This window comes from Balaenoptera physalus (assembly GCF_965194825.1).
Source record: "Balaenoptera physalus genome assembly, chromosome: 3".
Classification (NCBI taxonomy): Eukaryota; Metazoa; Chordata; class Mammalia; order Artiodactyla; family Balaenopteridae; genus Balaenoptera; species Balaenoptera physalus.
This window is the reverse complement of record NC_138890.1, coordinates 6211149-6235718: the sequence shown is the minus strand read 5'-3', so window position 1 is coordinate 6235718 and position 24570 is coordinate 6211149. Positions and strand designations below refer to the sequence as shown.

At 49.0% G+C, this 24570-nt stretch overlaps 3 protein-coding genes and 1 long non-coding RNA gene across 18 annotated transcripts in view; 2 read left to right on the top strand and 2 right to left on the bottom strand.

The window, feature by feature from the left end:
- The window catches only part of HNRNPM (heterogeneous nuclear ribonucleoprotein M), a 177614-nt gene extending 156216 nt beyond the window's left edge, over positions 1 to 21398 (bottom strand). For all 12 annotated transcript variants that reach the window (XM_082456793.1, XM_082456799.1, XM_082456800.1 and 9 more), the window contains exon 1: positions 21380 to 21398. The gene's annotated coding sequence lies outside the window, so the exon portion shown is untranslated. The remainder of the gene's footprint in view (positions 1 to 21379) is intronic.
- Positions 1 to 24375, top strand: part of CD320 (CD320 molecule) — a 38057-nt gene extending 13682 nt beyond the window's left edge. Inside the window, exon 6 of the mRNA XM_082456846.1 lies at positions 22142 to 24375. Coding sequence (XP_082312972.1) covers positions 22142 to 22248 — 107 coding nt within the window. The 3' untranslated portion in view covers positions 22249 to 24375. The remainder of the gene's footprint in view (positions 1 to 22141) is intronic.
- Positions 48 to 5354, top strand: LOC309658375. Its single transcript, XR_014262211.1, has 2 exons — positions 48 to 368; positions 4204 to 5354. It is a non-coding gene; the product is annotated as an uncharacterized lncRNA (long non-coding RNA).
- The window catches only part of CERS4 (ceramide synthase 4), a 32517-nt gene continuing 22443 nt past the window's right edge, over positions 14497 to 24570 (bottom strand). For 2 of the 4 annotated variants that reach the window (XM_082456807.1, XM_082456808.1), the window contains 11 exons: positions 21927 to 22014; positions 21653 to 21826; positions 19285 to 19402; positions 18813 to 18931; positions 18659 to 18716; positions 18209 to 18259; positions 17754 to 17846; positions 17405 to 17533; positions 17004 to 17110; positions 15224 to 15380; positions 14497 to 14953 (listed from right to left, as the gene is read on the bottom strand). In XM_082456807.1, the coding sequence (XP_082312933.1) occupies positions 14777 to 14953; positions 15224 to 15380; positions 17004 to 17110; positions 17405 to 17533; positions 17754 to 17846; positions 18209 to 18259; positions 18659 to 18716; positions 18813 to 18931; positions 19285 to 19402; positions 21653 to 21825 (1182 nt within the window). In that variant the 5' untranslated portion in view covers position 21826; positions 21927 to 22014 and the 3' untranslated portion in view covers positions 14497 to 14776. The remainder of the gene's footprint in view (positions 14954 to 15223; positions 15381 to 17003; positions 17111 to 17404; positions 17534 to 17753; positions 17847 to 18208; positions 18260 to 18658; positions 18717 to 18812; positions 18932 to 19284; positions 19403 to 21652; positions 21827 to 21926; positions 22015 to 24570) is intronic. The other 2 variants (XM_082456809.1, XM_082456810.1) reach the window with 1 other exon arrangement.

The following is a 24570-nucleotide window of genomic DNA, read 5'->3' as shown; positions in this document are numbered from 1 at the left end:
TATCCGGGCTGAGCTGCGGAAGGATGGAGCCAACCGTGATGGGGAGGACGGTGGGGGCTGGGCGAGGGTTGGGGGGGGGGGACCCCTGGGAGCTAAGTTTGGACCTGCGAGGCCCCCACGTGGAGAGATCGGGAAGGCGCCTGGCCCTACTGTCTGGGTTGGAGAGATGAATTTCGGAGTTGTCCCAGTGGGTGGCCGTGGTTTGGAAAGGAGGAGGGAGTGTCGCTGATATCTAGAGGTTTCTGGGGGGTGAGGAAGAATCAGGAAAGAAGGAGCGATCATAGAGGCGGCAAAAGAAACCAGGAGAGTTCAGAACAGAGTGAATCAAGCAAAAGTCCGCCATCCCGTCACAGGCTGCGATGCGTTAGGTAAAACCGGACGTAGAGGGAGACCGTGGGGCTTAATAACGTGGAGGTCATTGGTGACGACAGCAAAAACAGTTCCACCGGTTGAAGATAAAATGGGAAGGAGAAAGGGTGTATGGATGACTTTTTCTACAGTTTTGCTTGGGGAGGGGTTGGGTTGGGCGGAGGCAGAGACTTAGGGCAGAGGCCAGAGGGGGACGGTGCTCAGAGAGTCTTTTTTCCCTTTAAAGTGGAAGATGCCCATGAGAATGGCTATAATTAGAGAGAGAGAGAGAGAGAAAAAAAAAAAACAGAAAATAAATGATGGTGAGGGTGCAGCGAAATTGGAACCCTCGTACATTGCTGGTGGGAATGTAAAATGATGCAGCCGCTGTGGAAAAGAGTTTGGCACTTCCTCAAAAGTTAAACACAGAATTACCATATGGCCCAGAATTCCACTCCTAGGAATGTACCCGAAAGAACTGAAAGCAGGTATTCAGACAAATACTTGTACATGCATGTTCATAGCAGTGTTATTCACACTACCCAAAACATAGGACCAGCCCACGTGTCCATCCATGGATGAGTGGATACACAAAATGTGGTCCAAACAGACAATGGAATATTATCCAGTCATAAGAACGAAGGAATTTCTGACACACACTACAACGTAGTTGAGCCTTGAATACATATGCCAAGTGAAAGAAGCCAGACACAGAAAGTCAGAGCGTATGGGTCCCTTTAGTGTGTGAAATGTCCAGAATAGATAAATCCATAGAGACAGAAAGTAGATCAATGGTTGCCAGGGGCTGGGGGAGCAGGCAAATGGGAAGCAACAGCTTAATGAGTAAGTGGTGATGAAAAAAACTAAAAAGAAAAAACTTTATATTTTGGATCAGTTTTAGGTTCACAGAAAAATGAAGAGGAAGGTACAAAGACTTCCCCTATATTCCCTTCCCCCATACATGCATAGCCTCCCTCATTATAAATATAACATCCCCCACCAGAGTGGTACCTTCGTTAAAATTGATGAACCTACAATGATGTCATCATCACCCGAAGTCCATAGTTTACCTTCAAGTCCACTCTTGGTGTTGTACATTCTATGGGTTTGGTCAAATGTATAATGACATGTATCTACCATTATAGTATCACACAGAGCGTTTTCACTGCCCTAAAAATCCTCTATGCTCTGCCTCTTCATCCCTCCCTCCCCTCTGATCCCTGGAAACCACTGATCTTGTTACCCTCTCCATATGTTTGTTTTTTCCAGAATGTCATAGCGATGGAATCATGCAGTATGGAGTCTTTGCAGATTGGCTTCTTTCTTTTTTTTTTAATATTTATTTTTTATTTTATTTATTTATTTTTGTTTGTTTGTTTGTTTCGGCTACAGACTTCTTAGTTGCGGCATGCGGACTCTTAGGTGCAGCATGCGGGATCTAGTTCACCGAGCAGGGATTGAACCTGGGCCCCCTTCATTGGGACCACGGACTCTTAACCACTGTACCACGAGGGAAGTCCCAGATTGGCTTCTTTCGCTTACTCATGTGCATTTAAGGTTCCTCCATGTCTTTTCATGGCTTGATAGCTCTTTTCTTTTTAGCAGTGAATAACATTCCATCGTTTGGATGTACCACAGTTTGTCCACTCACCTGCTGAAGGACATCTTGGTTGCTTCCAAGTTTTGGCAATTATGAATAAGGCTGCTATAAACATCCATATGCAGGTTTTCATGTGGACATAAGTTTTCAACCCCTTTGGGTAAGGACCAAGGAGTGCTATTGCTGGATCATATGGTGAGAGTATGTTTAGTTTTGTAAGAAGCCGCCAAACTGCCTTCCAGAGTGGCTGGACTGTTTTGCATTCCCACCAGCAATGAACGAGAGTTCCTGTTGCTCCACATCCTCGCCAGCAATTGGTGTCATCAGTTTTCTCGGTTTTGGCTATTCTCATAGGTGTGTACTGTTTTCTCCTGGTTGTTTTAATTTGCAGTTCCCCAATGATATATGTGGAGCCTTTTTTCATGTGCTTATTTGCACTATGAATATGTTTTGGAACTAGATATGGGCAGTGGTTGCACAGCTTTATGAATGTGCTAAATGCACTGAAGTTTTATTTTATTTTTTAAAGGTATTTATTTATTTATTTGCTTGGCTGCGTCAGGTCTTAGTTGCAGCATGTGGGATCTTTGTTGCGGCATCTGGGATCTTTCTTTGCAGTGTGTGGCCTCCTCTCTAGTTGTGGCGTGCGGGCTCAGTAGTTGCAGCACACGGGCTCTCTAGTTGTGGCGCTTGAGAGCACGCGGGCTGAGTTGCCCCACGGCATGTGGGATCTTAGTTCCCCGACCAGGGATCAAAGCTGCATCCCCTGCATTGGAAGGTGGATTCTTAACCACATTTATGTTATGTCGATTTCATCTCAATAATAAAACAAAACAAAAAGGTGGAAAATGAATCAGCATATTTGTATGTCTGTGGGTATAATCTAGTTCAGAGGGAAGACCGTTGAGGTGGCTCCTTAAATAGGCAGGTAGGGTGGGAGCTGGTGGAGGTGGCCTAGGTTTGCCTGGGATCTGGGCAAATTGTTTACTCACAGCAGCAGGAAGGAGAGCTGGGCAGGCGCGTGGATCTGATGCAGGTCTGCAGGTTGGTAGGGGGTGGTGGCTTTGGAAGTTTGTTTTCTCCTGCTGGTTTCTATTGTCTCAGTGATACTGTCTGTTCTGACAAAATTGTTGGTAAACGGGAATGATGTCAGTATAAGGAGGAAATAGCAGCGGATTCTAAGCATGTTTTTTCAGCCCCTTGACGAACACGGGAAGCCACCAGTAGGTGGCGCTGTCTCCCTGCACTTGATGCTGATCCAGCCATGGGTTTCCTTTTTTTTTTTTTAACTATTTAAATAAAAATAAATTTATGTATTTATTTATTTATTTTTAGTTGGGTCTTTGTTGCTGCGCGCGGGCTTTCTCTAGTTGCGGCGAGCAGGGGCTACTCTTCGTTGCGGTGCGCGGGCTTCTCGTTGCGGTGGCTTCTCTTGTTGCGGAGCATGGGCTCTAGGCGCGGGCTTCAGTAGTTGTGGTATGTGGGCTCACTAGTTGTGGCTCCCAGGATCTAGAGCGCAGGCTCAGTAGTTGTGGCGCACAGGCTTAGTTGCTCCGCAGTATGTGGGATCTTCCTGGACCAGGGCTCGAACACTTGTGCCCTGCACTGGCAGGCGGATTCTTGACCACTGCGCCACTGGGGAAGTCCCAAGGGTTTCCTTTTGACCACGTGCTTATTTTGGCTTATTTTGCTCTTCTTCCCAGCCTTTATGCATTCGCTTTTGCCTCGACCCTTCCTCACTTTTCCATTAAGCAACCTTCTCCTTTATATGTTTTTAACTGTAAAATATATATAACACAAAATTTACCATTTTGACCATTTGTAAGTGCACAGTTCAGTGGTATTAAGTAGATTAATCTCGTGCAACCATCACCATCAACCATCTTCCGAACTCCTTTCATCTTGCAAAACTGAAACTCTGTCCCAATTAAGCTCTAACTCCCCATCTCCCTCCCCCAGCCCCTGGCATCCCTCATTCTATGTTCTGTCTCTATGGATTTGACTACTCTGGGGACCTCACATAAATGGAGTCATACAGTATTTGTCCTTTTGTGACTGGCTTCTTTCATTCAGCATAATGTCCTCAGGGTTCATCCATGTTGTAGCACGTGTCAGAATTTCTGAATTTTTTAAAAAGGCGAATTTCTGTATTTCTTGATGCTTATTAGAAATGTAACAGTTAAAAATGTAACTTTTAAACCCTGCTAGTGTTTTTCTTAAGCTCCTTTCTGCTTTTGTTAATGCTCTGCTTCCAGGATTGCAAGGAGGTTGAGCGGGTTGTCCCAGCCCTGTGCCTGCATGAGCCCTAGTGCTCTCAGGTCTGAGTTCCTAGAACACACATATGATGCTGCGGCAAAAACAAGCGCCTATGTCAGAAGCAAGTCCATCTGCTGACAGAGATCAGTTACCCTGGTTTTCTGAGGCTGATGCATCTATGCTCTTCTGGCCAAATTGTCCTTGGTCATGATGTAATTTTCTCCCAACACTGCGAGATTTGAGTAGGAGTATTTTTTTTTTAAATTTTTATTGAAGTATAACATTGATTTACAATGTGTTAGTTTCACATGTAAATTGATTTACAGTTGTGTTAGCTTCACACTTGCTGTACAGCAAAGTGATTCATATGTATATATATATTTCCCCTTCTTAACCATAAGTTTGTTTTCTATGTCTGTGAGTCTATTTCTGTTTTATAAATAAATTTATTGGTATCTTTTTATTTTTGGTTGGCATGTGGAGCTTCCCATGACCAGGGATCAAACCTGTGTCCCCTGCAGTGGAAGCATGGGGTCTTAACCATTGGACCACCAGAGAAGTCCTGTATCATTTTTTTAGATTCCACACATACGTGAAATCGTATGATATTTGTCTTTGTCTGACTTACCTCACTTAGTGTGATAATCCCTACGTCCATCCATGTTGCTGCAAACGGCATTATTTCATTCTTTTTTATGGCTGAGTAATATTCCATTGCATATATGTACCACATGTTCCTTATCCATTCATCTGTTGATGGACATTTAGGTTGCCTCCATGTCTTGTGGGTAGCAGTATTTTATCTAGGATTTTTGCTTCTATGGTCATCATTGAAAATTGGTCAGAATTTTCCTACCTTGTTCCATATTCTTATCTGTTTTTGTTTTCACTTAGGTGAAATTCACATCAACAAAATTAACCTTTTGAAAGCGAACAATTCAGGGGCATTTAGTGCACTCACAATGTTGTGTACTCACAACCACCACCTCTGTCCAGTTCCAAAACATTTCCATCGTCCCAAAAGGAAACCCGGTACTCAAACATATGCTCCCATTCCTCCTCCTCCCCCTCTGCCTGGTAACCACCAATCTGCTTTCTGTCTCTGTAGATTTACCTATTCTGGATATTTCATATAAACAGAATCATACAACGTGTAACCTTTTATGTCTGGCTTCTTTCACTTAGCATAATGTTTTCGAGGTTCATCCATGTTGTAGCCCTATCTGGTTTTGGTTTGTAGCCTATATCATCCTCTTAAGAGAAATTGGGTATTCTGCCCTACCCCCCGACCTTTTTTTTTTTTAATTCTTGGTATCAATCTCAATAAGATGGGAATTATCCGCTACTTGTAATGGCGATAAAACTTGATTGTAAAATCCTCTAGGTTTTGTGTGTTAGGGAGAGGGAGTTTTTCCCCCATTATTTCCAGCTCATTAACATTTATGGGTCTAGTCAAGTTTTCTGGTTCTTCTTGGTACAATTTTTGCATTTTATATTTCCCCACAAATGAATTCATTTCATCTTGATTTTCAAATTTATCAGCCTATATAGTTCATATAGTTTTTTAAAATCGCCTTCACCCATTTTGCCTGCCCCATGCCCTGCCCTGCCTCTGGCACCCACCAATCTGTTCTTTCTATCTATGAGTTTGGTTTTTTTTAGATTCCACATGTAAGTGAGATCATACAGTATTTGTCTTTCTCTGTCTGACTTATCTCACTTAGCATAATGCCCTTAAGGTCCATCCATGTTGTTGTAAATGGCAGGATTTCCTTTTTATGGCTGAGTAATATTCCCTTGTATATATACCACATCTTCTTCTTTTTTTTAATTAATTAATTTATTTGGTTGCTCTGGGTCTTAGTTGCAGCAGGCAGGATCCTTAGTTGTGGCTTGCGGGCTCCTTAGTTGCGGCACATGGGCTCCTTAGTTGTGGCATGCAAACTCTTAGTTGTGGCATACATGTGGGATCTAGTTCTCTGACCAGGGATCTAACCCGGGCCCTCTGCATTGGGAGTGCAGAGTCTTAACCACTGCGCCACCAGGGAAGTCCCCTATACCACGTCTTCTTTATCCATTCGTCTGTCAGTGGACATTTAGATTGTTTCCATATCTTGGCTATCGTAAATAATGCTGCTGTGAACATGAGGGGTGCATATATCTTTTCAAGATAGTGATTTTGTTTCCTTCAGATAAAAACCCAGAAGTGGAATTGCTGGATCATATGGTAGTCATATTTTTAATTTTGGGGGGAACCTCTGTACCATTTTCCATAGTAGCTGCACCAATTTACATTCCCACCAACTACGGTTCCCTTTTCTCTACATCCTCACCAACACTTGTTATCTCTTGTCTTTTTGATGTACAGTTATTCTTAACCTTCCCATATATATTTTTAAAACTCATTCCTCACTTCCTCCTTGCTCATTCTCTTCAGGGGTTTATCTTATTAATGTTCCCAAGGAGCCAGAGTTTGGTTTTATTCTTGCCATTTTTGTTCCTTTACCCTCTGTTTTGTTGATTTCTTTAATCTGTGTTACTTCCTTATTTTCTTGTGTCATTGGGTTTTCTCTACTGTGCACTTCCTAGGACTTCCCTGGCAGTCCAGTGTTAAGACCCTGCGCTCTCAGTGCAGGGGCCACTGGTTCGATCCCTGGTTGGAGAACTAAGATCGCACATGCCGCACGAACTGGCCAAAAAAAAAAAAAAAAAAAAAATTCTATTGTGAACTTCCTGATCTGGTGCCAGGTCACCTCTCTTGCTGAGCGCAGCCTCCCTCCGTGGGACTGCCTGGCTGGGTGCCTGTTGTCTGCTCAGTAGGTCCTGGCCAGGCTGATGGTCTCTCAGTCCTGGATTGTGAATCTAGGGTCTGCACAGGTGAGGCCAGGTTTTGCAGGGCCAGCTGGTGGGGAAGGGCTGGGGGCTTGAAGACAAAGGCAATGGATGTTGCATCCCACAGTTGAAGAGGAGGTGGGGGCAATCTGAGAAGGCTTCCTGGAGGAGTAACCTTGCCTCAGTTGGGAGACTGAGTGGATATGGGTCTAGAATGGTGAACTTTCAGCACCTTGGAGAAGGCTCGTGGGCCCTCCATATAGGCCCCCAATAAAGATGCGCACAAACTTTCTATATAGAATAAAACATATCCTCTATAGAGAAAGCACACAAACACACACGTGATAGTATGCATGAGCCCGCAGGACACATGAGGACACACAGGACAGCATGCCTAAGTCACGAGAATGTGGAGAAAAACATATGAAGACACACGCTGGGGAACAAACATGAGCACTTGCAGGATGTAACCAGCGTGGGCCTCAGTGAATGGAAATTACTAAAATTCCTATGTCAGACTGAGGGACTAGTGGTCTAAGAGCACCTGGCACTAGATGGACAGGACACCTTCAGGTCAGGCAAGATCCAGGAGTGCTGTATCAGAGGTGGGTGAACAGAGCAAAGACCAGATGCCCTAACCTTGTTTCCCTCTGGGAGGGTGGCTGGAATATCACCATCATGTTTCAGGAAGCAGAGGTGCTCACCGCCTTGGTCGAGGTGGGCGAGGCTGAAGGTGCTGAGGGTGTCTGCATGTCTTAGAGGAAGGGGGAGCCCACTGGCACAGGAAGGAGAACTGGCTGGAGGCAGGGGGCAGCACGAGAAGGAATATTCCTTGTGAGGGGACACAGGACTGTCTGGATCTGTGAGAAGCCCTGGATCCCTGTTCACCAGCTTGTCCTAGGGGAGTCCAGGCTGGTCCTTCCCCTCTGTTCCTGTAGCTGCAACACTACTTCCGTGCTTCAGTTTCCCCTTGGATGTACCTGGGTTCCTCTTAGTGGTCTGAGGGCTTTGAGGTTCCATTGGAGGCTCTCAGAGACCTCAGCTCCACCCAGCAGGCTCCACACAGCCCTGGCCTCCATTGATGAGCCAAAACCTCTCCTGGGACACAGGTGGCCAGATCGAGTCCCCTGTGTGGGACATTGCGTATTCACCTAGGATGTGACAAGAGTGTGTGTCCGAAGAGGGTTGACTTCTGTTGATCAGGATGCAAAGTCACACAAGACGTGGAGCCTGAGGAATTGTTCCAGATTAAATGAAACTGAAGAGACAATTGATGAGACAAATTATAACTAAATGCACCATGTGACCCTGGGTTGCATCCTATACAGCATATGAGTGGGACGATGGAAAAATCTGATGGCCTGCAGATTGGATAATAGTATTGTAACAGTGCTAACTTTCCTTCTTTGGTAACTCTACTGTAGTTATGTAAGGAAATGTCCTTTTTTTCAGGAAACACACACTGTTTAGGGGTAAAGGAGCATCATGTCTATAAGTTACTCTCTCAGAAAAAAGTGTGTGTGCATCTGTATATATATGAATGGGACGGGAGGAGCAGGAGAGCAGGAGGAGGAGGAAGAGGAGGAGATGATGGAGGAGATGGAGATGATGATGATGGAGATGGAGATGATAGAGATGGAGATGATAGAGATGGAAATGATGGAGATGGAGATAGTGGAGATGATGGGGATGATGGAGATGTGGTGAGATGTTAACCTTAGAGAAATTTGAATGAAGAGTATGTGGGACTTTTTCTTTTTTTAATTGGGGTATAGTTGTTTTACAATGTTGTGTTAGTTTCTACTGTACAGCGAAGTGAAGTAGAGTTCCCTGTGCTATACAGCAGGTTCTCATTAGTTATCTATTTTATACATATTAGTGTGTATATGTCAATCACAATCTCCCAGTTCATCCCACCCACCCCTCCCCACCAGGACTTTTTTTATATTATCATCACAACTTTTCTGTGTCTGAAATTATTTCAAAATAAAAGGTAAAAACAATTAAACAAAAACAGATAAAGTTGCACAGAGCCTATATGTCCAACCCAGAGCTCTGGGAGCTGATGCCTGGGTACTGGACAGTGGAGAGGGCTTAAAGAGTATGAAGACTTTTTAAGGGGAGAACATGAGAGATCTTGTTTGTCTGAAAATGTCAGTATTGCACACTTATTCTAACGTGGTAGTTTAGCTGGGTATGGAATTTTCAGTTCTGAGATATTTATCCTGTGGGCTCTGAGGATTCACTTCTATTGTCAGGCATCTGTTGTACTGATTAAAAATTGTGCTCTCCAACTGCTCATCTCCTGTAGAAAAGCTGTCTTTTTCCTCTGGTGGATTTGGGGTTTTGTTCTTTATCCTTAATGGCTTGGAACTTCATTTCAGTAAGTTTCAGTGTGGAATTTTTAAGGAATTCACTTCGTTTGGCTCACAGTGGGCTCTTTCAATCTGGGGGCTCATGAATTTCTTCAGTTTTGGGAATGTTCCAGCCTTCCTTCCTTCCTTTCTTTCAAATAATCCTTTCTATTTCAGTTTCTTAATTCTTTTTACTACTTTTAGACAGATGTTGGTCTGTAGGGATCTATATTCCATGTGGTTTAAAGAAGAAGAAGAGAATTTCTTCTTTATGCTGCTTTGAGAGAGAAGTTCTCTCTTTACTCTGCTTTGAGAGAGATACTCCTTAGCTATCTTCCATCCTGGAAGATAAAATTCTTATTTTTCCTCTACTTTTTAATCCTGTAATTGATTCATTTTTATAACTGTTCTTCTTTTAAATTTATTTATTTATTTATTTATTTATGGCTGTGTTGGGTCTTCGTTTCTGTGCGAGGGCTTTCTCTAGTTGCGGCAAGCGGGGACCACTCTTCATCGCGGTGCACGGGCCTCTCACTATCGCAGCCTCTCTTGTTGCGGAGCACAGGCTCCAGACGCGCAGGCTCAGTAGTTGTGGCTCACGGGCCTAGTTGCTCCGCGGCATGTGGGATCTTCCCGTACCAGGGCTCGGACCCGTGTCCCCTGCATTGGCAGGCAGATTCTCAACCACTGCGGCACCAGGGAAGCCCCCACATTATGTTTTTAATTTCAAATTCCACTTTTGAATTGCTGGTACATAGGAAAGTGATTGACTTTTGAATATTATCCTGGTATCCTGCAATGTTGCTATAATGGCTTATCAGTTCCAGGAGGGTTTTTTTGTTGTTGTTGATTCTTTTCAATTTTCTACATAGATGATCATATCATCTATGAGCAAAGACAGCTTAATTTCTTTCTTCTTAATCTGTATCCCTTCTATTTCCTTTTCTTGTCTTATTGCATTACCTGAAACTTCCAGTATGATGTTGAAAGGCAGAGGGGACATGCTTGCCTTGTTCCTCATCTTAGTGGGAAAACTTTGAGTTTCTCATCAACAAGTATGATGCTAGCTGTAGTTTTTGTTTGTGTGTTTGTTTTGTTTTGTTAGATTTTTTTTTAAATAAATTTATTTATTTATTTATTTGTTTGTTTGTTTTTGGCTGCGTTGGGTCTTCATTGCTGCGCGTGGGCTTTGTCTAGTTGTGGTGAGCAGGGGCTACTCTCCACTGCGGTGCACGGGCTTCTCATTGAGGTGGCTTCTCTTGTTGCAGAGCATGGGCTCTAGGCAGGTGGGCTTCAGTAGTTGTGGCACGTGGGCTCATTAGTTGTGGCTTGCAGGCTCTAGAGCACAGGCTCAGTAGTTGTGGCGCACGGGCTGAGTTGCTCCGTGGCATGTGGGATCTTCCTGGACCAGGGCTCAAACCCGTGTCCCCTGCATTGGCAGGCGGATTCTTAACCACTGCGCCAGCAGAGAAGCCCCTCTGTTTTTATTTCTTTAAAAAATGTTTTACTTATATTGGAGTATATTTGATTTACAGTGTTGTGTTAGTTTCAGGGGGTACAACAAAGTGATTCAGTTATACATATATTCAATACATATACCTATTCCTTTTCAAATTCTTTTTGTACTATTTTATAGGTTTAGGTATTCTGGACATTTCATATAAAAGCAGTCATAAAATGTGTGACCTTTTGTCTGTCTGCTTTCACTTAGCATAATGTTCCTGAGGTTCATCCACGTTGTAGCGTGTATCAGTATTTCCTTTTATGGTTGAATAATACTCCGTTTTGGGATATATCACATTTCGTTTATCCATTCACCTATCGATGGACATTTGGGTTGTTTTGATCTTTGGGCTATTGTGAATAGTGCTGCTATGAACATTCATATACAAGTATTTGGGTCCCTGTTTTCAAGCCTTTGGGTATATACCTAGGAGTAGAATTGCTAGGTCAGATGATAAATCTGTTTAACTTTCAGATGAACTACGAAACGATGTTCCACAGTAATTAACCATTTTACATTCCAACCAACAACATACAAGAATTGTTCTAATTTTTCCACAACCTCACCAACAGTGATTATTTTATTTTTTGCTATATTTATGGTTATGGGTGTGAAGTGGTATCTTGTGGTTTTGATTTAGATTTCCTTAAGACACCTTTTCATGTGCTTATTGGCTGTTTGTATGCCTTCTTTGGAGGAATGTCAATTGAAGTCCTTCGCCCATCTTTAAAATTTTTTGTTGTCGTTGAGTTGTGTTTATATATTCTGAGTGCTAGACCCTTTTCAGATATATGGTTTGCAAATAGTGTCTCCCATTCTGCTGCATGTATTTTTGCATATCCCTTTTAAGCTGTATTTATTAATAATAAAATGAGTATCTGTCACTATACCTCACAACCTCAAAAGTTAGAACAGTGACAGTAATTTATATTTACCTGAGTGCCATCCCCCTCCCCAAATCAAAGGTAACTTTGATAAGTTCTGAATTTTGTGTTTATGTTTTCTATTCATTAAAGAAATAATTCTTCTAGATAGATGTGTATGCCTAAACAATACATCATCTTGTTTGAGTTGCTTTTGAACTTCATAGAACGGTCAACAATTTGACATGATGGTGAGTGGTTTTCCAAAATGATTGTACCAATTTACACCCCCCCTCCCCAGTAATATATGTGAGGTTATTGATTTCCATCTTCTCCGACACTTGCTTTGGCCAATTTATTATTTTTAAAAAATTATTATTATTATTAGTTTTTGGCCATGCCATGTGGCATGCGGGGTTCCTCGACCAGTGATCAAACCCGTGCCCCCTGCAGTGGAAGCGTGGAGTCCTAACCAGTGGACCTTCAGGGAATTCCCTGGCCAGTTTATTTTTGCCAGTTGAATGGGTTTAAAATGGTATCTCACCGTCTTGCTTTGCATTTTCCTGATTATTACTGAGATTTGAGTATGTCTTGATACGTTTATTGGCCATAAGTATCTTCTCTTCTGTAAGTGTCCATTGTGGTTTTTGCTCCTATTTTATTTTTAGGTCGGTTGTCCTTCTACTGAGTTGTAGGTGTACTAGGAAGATCTAGACGTATTTTTAGGGATAAAGAGGAAAGGGGGGGTGGGTGGGAGGGGCGTGTTCCAGGACAGAGGCGTTTTCCCCGCAAATCTCACCGACAGAGGATGCTGTCACTCTATTTTTGCCGGGGATAGCCAGGGAGAATTGGCATTTCATTGTAGGTTTAATTCGCACTTCGCTCAGACAGAGCGAGGCTGAGCATCTTTTTATCTGCTTCCAAGCCATTTGCATCTCTCTCCTGTGGACCACCTGCTCATCTTTTCATCCGTCGCTCCTCCTCCTAGGATCTACTTCTCCCTCTCTTCACATTTCCTCTTTCACATTTCTGTCTGAGAACCCCTTCACACCTCGGTATTCTTTTCCTCTTCTCTTTTCCCGTTTCTCTCTCTTCTCTTCTCTCCCTTTCTTCCCTCCAGGTCTCACCATCTTCTGACATCACATCCTCCAAGCTCCTAGTCTGCTCTCTCCCTTCTCATCTCCGGTGTCTCTCCAATGCCGCCTTTTCTTCCACCTCCCCCACTGTCCCTTCTCTTTTCCTGTTTGTTTCCTACTTCCCATGACGTCTTAGCTCTTCTCATTGTTCCCTCTCTCATCTTTCCAGTCCCTCTTTCCAGTGATTCTAACACCTGCCTCTTTTTAAAACATTTTTATTTTATTGAAGTAGAGTTGATTTACAATGTCGTGTTAATTTCTGTTGTACAGCAAAGTGATTCAGTTATACATACATATACATTCTTTTTCATATTCTTTTCCATTATGGTGTATCACAGGATATTGAATATAGTTCCCTGTGCTATACAGTCGGACCTTGTTGTTTACCCATTCTATATATAATAGCTTGCATCTGCCAATCCCAAACTCCTAATTTAGCCCTCCCCCCACCTTTGGTAACGATAGGTTTGTTTTTCTATGTCTGTGGTCTCTTACTGTTTTGTAGATAAGTTCATTTCTATCCTTGTTTTTAGATTCCACATGTAAGTGATATTGTATGATATTTGTCTTTTTCTTAGTTACTTCACTTCGTATGATAACCTCTAGGTCCATCCACGTGGCTGCAAATGGTATTTTTCCTTCTTTTTTATGGCTGAGTAGTATTCCATTGTATATATGTACCACATCTTTATCCATTCATCTGTTGATGGACATTTAGGTTGTTTCCACGTCTTGGCTGTTGTGAATAGTGCTGCTATGAACATAGGGGTGCATGTGTCTTTTCGAATTAGAGTTTTGTCCAGATATATGCCCAGGAAGGGGATTGCTGGGTCATATGTAACACCTTCCTCTCTCTCCATCCTTGTTTCTCAGTGGAGACACAGCAAGGACCTTTCTCCTCTCTGCCATCTCTCCCCACTCCCATCCTCTCCTCTTTGTTGAGAAGCACAGAAGGTGAGATCCATCCCCCCACCCTTTCTCTCTCTTCTCTGACTCCTGTCTCTGGTGTTCCCCTGAAGGCAGCACATTCTGGCCCTGCACGGGACCTTGTGGCAGTGATCTCTGGGGGGGGGGTGTGTGTGGGGCACCCTCCTGCAGAGCTCCTGAGGAAACAGTGAACTCACCCGGGTGAACCCTTGGGAAGCCTGCAGGAAGCTGCCCTCCCACGAAGTCCTATTTCACAGTCTCCAGGGAGGTCCTGGGGACCTTGAGGACGGGGATCTGCCAGGCTTGAGCAGGGGCTGCAGGAACAGGTGGGAGTCTCCCCTTCGCCCTTCTGCTTGGACCTGTGTGACTTCGGGCAAAGGACTCCACCTGTCTGAGCCCAGCACCTGCTCATCTGTACGCAAGGTCTGTGAGTAGCTGACCAAGGGCTGCCCGGGGGTGGAAGGATGTAGCTTGGCTGAGGCTCTGGCTGGGAGTTGGGGACTCACCCAAGGGGGTCCCCATGCACTGCTCGCTGTCCGGGTCCCCTGGGGGTGGGCACGTGTCTTGGGGTGGCAGTGAGTGACCCATTGGTGAGGTATGTAAGTCCTGGTTGCCTTGGGGCCTCTGGGGATAGATGAGGAGCTATGACAGGGACACAAGCTCTCAGGCAGAGAAGTTGGCTCCGGTCAAGTTTTATTGGACCCCCTTTCAGCCTGGGGCTCTTCACAGTTGCCAGGCTGCCTGCACCCCTCTCTCCCCCGGCCGCAGCTCCGTCCATGTGCCTGAGGGAAGGAGGGAGGGTGGGCAGAAGGGAGGGGCTGGAGACAGATCATCAGCCCCTGGGGTGGGGCCCTCCCTGTCTCCACAGAATCGGCCCAAGGGCCCCCAGTCCAGCCGCCCCACGAATCCGAGCTGCCGGGCGCTGGGGCAGCCCCTTGTGGTCAGTCCTCGGCCGGCTACGTGGCTGGCGTGTGCCCGTTGGCCATCCGCCTGGCTGCCCGGCTCCGAGGGCCATCAGTGGGGGCTGCTCCGGGCCGGCGAGCTGCCCTGTTCTTCAGCTGCGGGTACTCCGGGGCTGCCTCCCCATCACTGGAGTCTGACTCGTCCACGTCGCTGCGAACATCCTTCTCCATCTGGGGAACAGGGAGGAGGGAGGAGGCGTGGGGCAGGGCAGGGGCTCCAGGGAGGCACAAGCTAGCCAACCCTTGCCCGGCCCTACCTGGCCTTTCTTTTTCTTTCTTTCTTTTTAAAAAATTATTTTATATGTATTTATTTATTTAATATTTATTTATAAAAAGTTTTTGGCCACGTGCACGGCATGTGGGATCTTAGTTCCCCGACCAGGGATCGAACCCACACCCCCTGCATTGACAAGGCGGAGCCTTAACCACTGGACCGCCTACCTGGCCTTTCTTTAAGAAGCTGTAGATCATGCGAAGGATGAGGCAAGACCAGAACACGTGCAGCAGCTGTAGCGTCATCAGAAGCACGTTGAAGAAGTAGTAGCCGAAGAAGGGGCCCGAGTTGGCAATGGACTCGTAGTATGTGGTATAGAGGATCCTACGGAGGGTGGGCAGGAGGGAGAGAGGCAGGGGTTCACCGGCTACTGTTGCCCCCAGTCCTAGGAATCTCTAACTTTTGTGACCTTCCCTGCTCCAGAACCTTCTATGGCTCCCCATTACCCACTCCCAAAGAATGATACCTGTGCCCTTCAGCTAGGCATTTAAGTACCCACACCCCCTCACCTGGTTATGTTAAATTCAAACAATGAACAAGCTGGACGACTGGCCGGTCGTGACTGTGAACCCCAAGGGGGTGCTTAGTGTCCCAGCAGCTCTCCTGGGTGGTCCTTTCACACCTTCTCAGATCCATCCCCCTTCCCTCCCACTACCACCTTCACCCAGATCAGCTGTAGGGTCATCAGTGTCCTGCCTTGATCAGACAGCAGGCACCCAGCTGGCCCTCCCTCCTCCTGATGTTCTTTCCTCACGTGCCTTCAGGGACCCACACTCCCATGTCCCCGCTTCATGGCTTCTCCCTCTCCATCTCCTCTGCAGGCTCCCCCGACCTGCAAACATCAGGGGGCCCCAGGACTGGGCCTCTCTGTCCACACCTGGTCTTTGGTGAACCTGTCCAGTCTCGTAACTGCAAACACGGGACACTGACGTCTCTCCCAGAACCCCAGGCTGGTGTCGACTGCTTCCTCCACTCTTTGGTGGTGGTGCCTGAGGGGCGTGTTGCAGGCCCCTCAAACCCAGCACAGCCAGAGCTAAGCTCCTGATCCGCAAGCAGCAACTCTGAGCCCGTTCCCATCTCATGACCCTCGAGTCATCCCCGAGTCCACCCACTTCTCTCATCTGCATTGGTCGAGCCCCAACATTGCCCACCCGGACCAGTGCTGTCGCCTCCGCCCTGGTCCCCCAGCTCCTGCTCCAACCTCTTACCAGCTATTCCCCCGGCAGCCACCAGAGCGAGCCTGTGAGTACTCGAGTCAGGTCCCACCCATCTTCTGCTCAGAACCCTCCAGGGCTCCCACCTGGCTTGGGATAAAAGCCCAACTTCTCCCCAAGGCCTATAAGACCTTGCATACTCTGTCCCGTCAGCTCTCTGCCCTCCCCCTCCTTCCTCTCTCCCTCTTGCTCACTCTGCTCCTGACACACGGGCCTCCTCTCTGTTCCTCCAACATGCTGGGCACGGTCCTGCCTCAGGGCCTTTGCACGTGCTCTTCTCCTGTGATCAGTAGTTTTCTCCCTCACCTCCCTCCAGTCTCTATATGAACGCTGTCAGTGAGGCCTTCTCTGACCACCCTATTTCCAGCTATCCACACAGTTCTGTGACCTTCCCAACTTTTTTTCTCTTTAGCACGATCACTGCCTCACATATTCTATACTCTACTTGTTTGCCTTATTGTATTTCCCCATCTGCCAGTGTCAGCTCCAGGTGAGCAGGGACCTTCACGTTGTTCCCTCTGCACACGGCAGGGGATGATGACTAAGCCCAGTTTTCTGTTTCTCCTACCTCTGGGCCTTTGCATATGCTGCGCCCTGTGCCGGGAACACCGTCCTTGCCTCCTCCTGGAAACCTCCCAGCCAACAACCCCAGCTATCTGGATTGGGGAACCAGGGCTCTCCGACGCACCGCCGCCCCCCACCTCCCCAACCCCCGGCGGGAGGGCTGACTCACTGGGTGGGGAAGAGCACGAGGCGAGTGTAGAAGAAGACCAACGAGAAGATAATGAAGAGAGCGTCGCACACGCGCCGCCAGTGCGTGTAGTTGAACAACTTACAGGCCTGGGGGGGAGAGCAGAGAGAAATGGACCTGGGGGTGGGGCGGCGGCAGCAGCACGCGGGAAGGGCGGGGCCGAGAAAGGGCGGGGCCTTCTCCCAGGGAAAAGGGGGCTGGGCCAGGGGAGTTGGGGCGGGGTCTTATCTCTAGGAACTGCCTAGAAAGGTAGAAAGTGCATGGTCTGCGGATGACGGGGGTGGGGCCTCACCTCCCAGGAAGACTGACAGGGGGTGGGCCTCAACACCAGGGGCACGTGGGAGGGCGGGGGGCTGGGAGGGGTCGGGCTGCGCCAGGCGCACCTCCAGCAGGTAGTCGGAGGAGTCGTGCAATAGCAGCACCAGAGAGCCGATGCGCAGCAGATTCGTGCTGTAGGAGAAGACGATCAGGGTGATGGTCACAAAGTGATGTGCCACCTGCTCCTTGAAGTCCTGCGGGAGACGGAGGGTCATAGCCGGGATGAGGCTGGGGGGCTGGAGGGGTCCCACCCCGCACGGCTGGGAGCAGGCCCTCCCAGGGGGTTGCTTGGCATGTGGAGCCTCCGCCTCCTGCCTGAGACACCAAGGGTCTCGGGGTGTGGGGTGAGGCCACCCCTCTCCTCCTGGAACTGGGTCACGACCGCCCCAGGCCAGACTCTTGGCCTGGCCTCACCTTGCGCTTGGTGTCGAAGGGCAGCGTGATCAGCAGAGAGACGTAGAAACTCAGCTCCAGGAGATACCAGTGGTACAGGGCCGGCTTCAGGGGCTGTGGCAGGGAGTGCAAGATTAGCTGTGGGGAGTGGAGATTCCCATGGGACGCGGGGCGTGGGGTAGGGCCCTCCCCATTTGCTCAAACCCATGACACATGAATCCCAATGAGTGAGGAAGGCATGAGCTCCCCATCCTTAGAGGTAATCAAGGGCAGTGGTTTTGTGGCAGCTCCTGCTCCCAGCGTGTCCTGACTCCTGGCCCCTCTCAGTTCCACAAGGGAGCCAGAAAATAGAGTGGGATTCGGGGTGGGGGGAATGATGGTGTGATGTCCAGCTTTGGCGCTCTTGCCTGTGGCCACAGGAACTCTGACTGCCCTGATCCTCCCACTAGCCTCCAAACACCACCCCTCCCACTCACCTGCTGTGGGTAACTGTCCCAGCACATTACCGGCGTCCACAGCCACGATTCCTGCAGGGACACGGGAGTCTGAAGTTGTCCAAAGGTTAGAACCCAGCCCCCCCAACCCCCCAACCCCAGGCCTGGGGCCTCCTCAGGACTCCCTGGCCCTTGACGTGCTGCTATCACTCAGGCCGGCTGTTTCCTGCCTGGTTACAACTCTGCTCTCACTGTAGACCAGGGGCTGATTCAGAATCCCCAGCCCTGACACACAGTAGGTCCTCTCAATAGGCACCTATCGAGTGAACATTCACCACGACCTGGCCTCATTCCCTCCACCCTCCCTCTCTGTGCCTTGGCACATGTTTCCCCCTCTGCCCGAACCCCACACACCCCTCCCCAATCCAATCCAGGCCCAGCACATAGTAGGTGCTTGAGGGATAGGGCAGGTGAGCTGTCAGGTACACTCACGTGGTAAAGAACCGAGATTCCACCGATGAAGGAGCACAGATAGAAGGCGAACCTCCAGCTGCAGGCGGGGAGGAAGCCCCTGAGGCAGCTGCCAAAGGACCAGACCCCCGCCGCACCCCCAGACTCCCCCTTCCCGGCCCCACCCTGGGCTTACCTGGCCTCACAGAACTTCTTGGTCAGGCAGGGCCGGTCCTGGTTCCGGCGTCTCCGGAACCAGTGTTGGGTCTGTCGCAGTGTGAGCCCACACTGGGTCGCCAGGAGGCTCATCTGGGGCTGGGGAGGGAGTGATGGGGGCCAGGGTCACAGAGGTGGCCTCCTGCCCCTGTCCCAGGACAGGCGGGCCCCAGCTCTGCTCCCCCCCCTCCCCTATGGCCCCAGACCTCGCCTGTGGGGTGCTCTACCTTTGGAGATGGGGGAGTACGGGGTTTCACAGGGTGGGGGGTCCCTCCAAAAAGAGGCCTTATAAAAACCCAGCCCTGCTCACAGACAGGCTGATGGGAACTGGGATTCAAGGGGCTGGGGGTGGGGACAGCCTCCCACAGAGGTTTTCTTGCACCCCCTCTAGAACCTCCCCCAGGGGACCCAAGCAGGGCAATGGGGAGGGAGGAGGGGGTCGGGGATCTCACCTCTGTGGGTCTCTGCCCTTCCATAAGGAAGTGTTTCTCCAGCGTGGCATTGGGCTTCACCGGCCTCCTGGTCTGGTTCCGCACACCCAGCCACCGGCTCAGGGGCAGGCCAATGAATCTGGGTGTAGGGGAGACACAGCTTGTCAGTCCAGGTGGGGAAACGGGGGCTCACTGGGCCGCATTTTAGGACCCTGGAGGCGGTAGCCTGCCTGTTGCATTGCGCCCAACCTAAGAGAGGAAGCTGGATTGGTCTTCAGGATGGGGATGAACAACAACTTTGGTGGTACCCAGGCACCTTCACTCCATCCCAAACCAGGGATGAGAGTCCCCTCGATGCCTGTCTCATGATGGCCTGGGTCCTGATCTGCCCCCCCTACCAGGCTGGGGGCCCCCGCATGGGCAGAAGCAGGTCTGCTCCTTCTCAGGCCTCCCTCCTCCCAGCATCCCCCGCTCCCTTGTGCACACTTGGAGGAGCCGGGACCCTGGTGAGTCAATTACCACATTGCCCACAAGGGGGCCCCCAAGACCAGGGGTCGGGACCGAATTGCATGTCCACCATCCTAATATCACCTTTCACTGGGGGAAACTGAGGCTCAGAGCAGCCCAGCAAGGAAATTATTCCAGACTCAATTGTGTTGGGGGGCAGGTGGGGGTGGGGATGGGACATGACTGCCATTTACTGAACACTTAGGATCTGCCAAGCATGTGTCCAAGTCCACCTCGTGTGCTGGCTCACTTAACGCTATTATTGTCCCCATTGTCCTGATGGGCAAACTGAGGCTCAGAGAGGCCAGAAACATGCTCAAGGTGACACAGCAAGTGAATGGCAAACCCAGGATTCATTTTCCCTTAACAGGGAAAACCTCTGCCTTTGTCTGACCCCAGAAAAGCTACTTCCAACCCCACTGCCCTTTAGAAAGGCAAGGGATGCCTTTGGGAGGAGTTAACACTGCCACCTCAGCTGGAGCCACTGGCTAAATAGGTGGGAAAATAGACCCAGCCTTCAAGGCCTGGCTGAATTGGGCCTCCCAGAATCCCTCAGGCAAAGCCTCGATCCTCGCTGACCTACCTGCTGTGTGACCTCAGGCAGGTCATTTGACCTCTCTGTGCCTCCATTTCCTCTTCTGTAAAATGGGGATAATAACAGTACCACCTCACTGGGTGAGGGCTGAGTTAAGACACACAAACTGCTTAGAGCAATGGGTGGCACAGAGGAAGAACCCAAAGAGTGTCTGGTAAATACAGTGTCAGTGGACATGCCCTGGGTTCCCCATGTCCAGCCTGTGTCCTGGGAGCCCAGACCCTAGGAAGCTCCTCGTGAGTGGGAGAGGTAAAGCAAAGTGTAGAACGCTCGCATGTCCCTGTGGTCAAAGAGTGGGACAGAGGGAAGGACCCGAAGTGAGGGCCAGAGGGGGTTAAGGGCTTTGTGGGGAGAGGGGCAGGGCAGGCTTCCCTGGAACCCAGCCTTGAAGGGACTGCAGGGGAGTGAGTGCAAAGGCCAGGGGGTCGCAAAGAAGGTGGGGGACCTGAAATGACATGTGAGATGTGGAGGAAGGGGAGGGCAGGGGCCCTCAGGCATGGAGGGGGAAGCCAGGGGAAGGGGGGGGCAGGCCCGGTGGGGGTAGGCCATGGGGGCAAGGCAGGTCTGGGAGCTGTGGCCGCAGCATTAGTCAGGTAGAAAAGGGTGGGACCACCTAGGTCAGAGGGAAGGGACCCAGGAGATGGACAGCCAGAGAAGGAGGAAGAACTCCAGTTTGGGGCAGCGTTTGGGTCACATGAGAAATGACTAAAAATCCACGGGGTCTGACAACCAGGAGGGCGCTGGGAACCTGGGCAGGCGGCATATACTCGGGGGCCGGGTGCCAGGCTGCAGGAGGCTGGGGTGAGAGGAGGGGGTCCCTAAAGCGGGGGCTGGAGTGCCTATGCCCCTTCCTTTGGCTAGAAAGGGGAGCAGGAGAAAAAGGTGGTAAGGGAGAGGGCAGGAGGTGGGGATGGGGGAGAGGTGCCCACATAGGACAGAGGGAGGAGGGAGTGGGCAGGAGTTTCTTCGCTTACTCACTGGCCTCTGCAGACCCATCCTAGGTCAGCAAAGCAGGCACATCCCCTCCAGGGCCCCCACTTGTTTTCTGAGGATGCTGGCACACCCAGACCTGAGCTGCAGCCAGCATTCCAGGCATCAGAGACCATCGGAGTGGGGGTGGCGGCAGCTGGGGGCAGGATGGAGCCCAAAAAAGCACTCTGACTCAAAGCCAGGCTCCGTCCGGGGACACATGAGGATGAAATCACACAGATGGGAGAGCACAGGGCGGGTGCTGTGCACACACGAGCAATGACGGGGTCAACCTGCCAGGGCACAGCGGACACTCACCTCTCGAAGGTGAAGCGCACGGCCACCAGGGCCAGAGCCAGGGGCAGGGCCATCAGCATGTCCTGGGGGTGGGCGTAGACCAGGCCATCGCGGTCCTCCAGTACAGCCCACGAGTTGTTGGGTGGTAGCCAGAACCTCTCCTGCCACAGCCACTCATTCAGGCTGGACCACATACTGTGGACACAGGGTCCAGTTAATGAAGAACTCGGCACACAGGACGGGTAGAGTGGGAGGGCCCAGCACCTCGCCCTCACACCCCCCAGCGCCTAGCAACCTGAAGTTTATTAGAGCCGGTGTTAAGGATAGACTTGGGCTGGGTGTCCTCAGGCAAATGACTTGACCTCTCTGAATCTCAAGTTCATCTGTAAAACAGGGACAGTAATACCCACCTCTCAGCCAGGCCTGATACGGCACACGAAGTGCTTAGCCCAGTGCTTACTGACTCTTAAATATAGCTCATGACAGTAGTTATTATTCTCTACTCTACAGACGTGAGAACAGCGGCCAGCATCAAGGGAGTGGCTGATCGGGGTCATGAACTTGAGTTCTCAGAATGTCCGGGAAGGTTTTCTGCCACTGTGGGAAGGTGCCTCTGATACAGCCCAAAGATGAAGGATTTAAGGAAATCCACAATTCTCTCCCTAGCCAACCATCCACACATGGACTCCCCTTGAGGTGCGAATGTCGGCTAACTCGCTCGCCATCCCAAGAGCCCGGCTGCAGCTGGGCAAGAGAGCCTACTGCGTGATCGAGCTTGCTGCCAGATAATGAAGCAGTGGTCGAGGTGGGCCAACTTTCCACCAACAGCTGCTGGGGAGCTGCAGTGGGGCCCAGCTGTCCTGATGAGCCCGAATAGCTTCTCCTGTTCCCAAGATTTAAGACAAGTGCCCCAACCCCACACTGGTCCCCGCTTGCAAAGTTTGTTCATTCATTTGTTTGTCCGTCCATCCATCCATCCACCCACCCACCCATAGTCTCCATCTACTCATCTGTTCATCAATCCACCTATTCATCTGTTCATCCACTCAGCCATATCGCCTGCTTGCCCAGCTGTACACCTACCCAGCCAGCCAGCCTGCCATCTATCCATCCACCCACCCATCCACTCGTCTATCCATCCACCCACCTACCTTTCCATCTTCCCATCTATCCATCCGCCTATCCATACATCCATCTACCCACCTGTCTGTCTGTCTGTCCGTCCATCCATCCATCCACCCACCCACCCACTGTCCATCTACTCATCCATCCATCCGTCCATCCATCCACCTATTCGTCTGTTCATCCACCCACCCATCCACTCATCCATCCATCCATCCACAAGATATTCTCTGAGTGGCTTGTACATGCCAGCCTGGGGCTGGATGTTGGGGACACAAGCAGGGAACAAAGCAGACACATTCCTGTCACCATGAAGCTCACAGCCCAGCAGGGGGAGGCAACCAAAACACAAGTAAACAGATTCATAAATAAATGAGATAACACAGTGTGATGGGCCTGGTAGAAAATAAACAGGGTGGTGCGATTTATCAAGGAAGGTCTGAGCTAGGTCTCAGCTCATACACCATCTGAGCTGAGACCTAGAGATGAGGAGGGCCTGGGTTTGTGCAGAAGAAAGTAGTGGTGCTGCGAAGGGGGCTGGGAGGGGCTTTCCAGAGAAATGAGCAGCAGGTACAAAGGCCCTGAGGCAGGACTGAGTAGAACTGAGTGTTGGAGGACCAGTAAGGATTCCTGTGTGGCTGGAGCAGAGTCAGCAAGGGGAGAGAGGGAGGAGGGGAGGGCAGGGAGGGGACGGGGCAGGTCATGCAGGGCCTGTGGAATTTGGATGATTTCCTCCAACATTTTATGATGAAAAATTTCAAACCTACAGAAAAGGTGAATTTACAGTGAACATCTATATACCCACCACCAGACTCTCCCATTCACGTTTTGGTCTACTGCTTCATCACACATCTGCCCATGTATCCATCCATCCCCCTATCCACCCATCAGTGCATTTCTCGGTGCATTTCAAAATAAGCAGCTGGGGTGGGGGGAGGGATAAATTAGGAGTTTGGGATTAAAATATACACACTATTATATATAAAATAGATAATCAACAAGGACCTACTGTATAGCACAGGGAACTATACTCAATATCTTGTAATAACCTATAATGGAAAAGAATCTAAAAAATAAATATATATGTGTATATATATATATGTATAACTGAATCACTTTGCTGTACACCTGAAACTAACACAACATTGTACATCAACTATATTTCAAGAAAAAATTTTTAAAAAGCAGCAGACATCAAGTCACATCACCCCTAAATATTTTCAGCATGCAGATCATTAACTAGAGTTCGATATTGACTTACGTGTTTTTTTTTTCTTTCAAGGTAAAATTTACTAGAGCAAAATGCATTCATGTTAACTGTACAGTTGCTGAGTTTTGACAAATACACGCACCTGTGTAAACCAACCTCCGGCCACAAACATTCCCATCCCTCCACAAGGTTCTCTCTTGGGCTCCTTCCCACTCAGCCTCCATCTCTACTGTCCAAAGGTAACATCTGCTCCAGTTTTTTTTCCATCAGGGATTACTTTTGTCTGTTCCAGAGCTTCATATAAATGGAATCACAAATCCCATCTTTGTGTCTAGCTTCTTTCACTTGTGTAATATTTTTGAGATTCATCCCTATTGTTCCAAGATCAGTAGCTTCCTTCTTTCTTTTTTTTTTTTTTTTTTTTTAATTTATTTATTTATTTGGCTGCGCCGGGTCTTAGTTGCGGCATGCGGGCTTCTCTCTAGTGGCGTGTGGGCTCTAAAGCACACACACTGGGGCTCAGCAGTTGTGGCGTGCGGGCTTAGTTGCCCTGCAGCATGTGGGTCTTAGTTCCCCGACCAGGGATCGAACCCGCGTCCCCTGCATT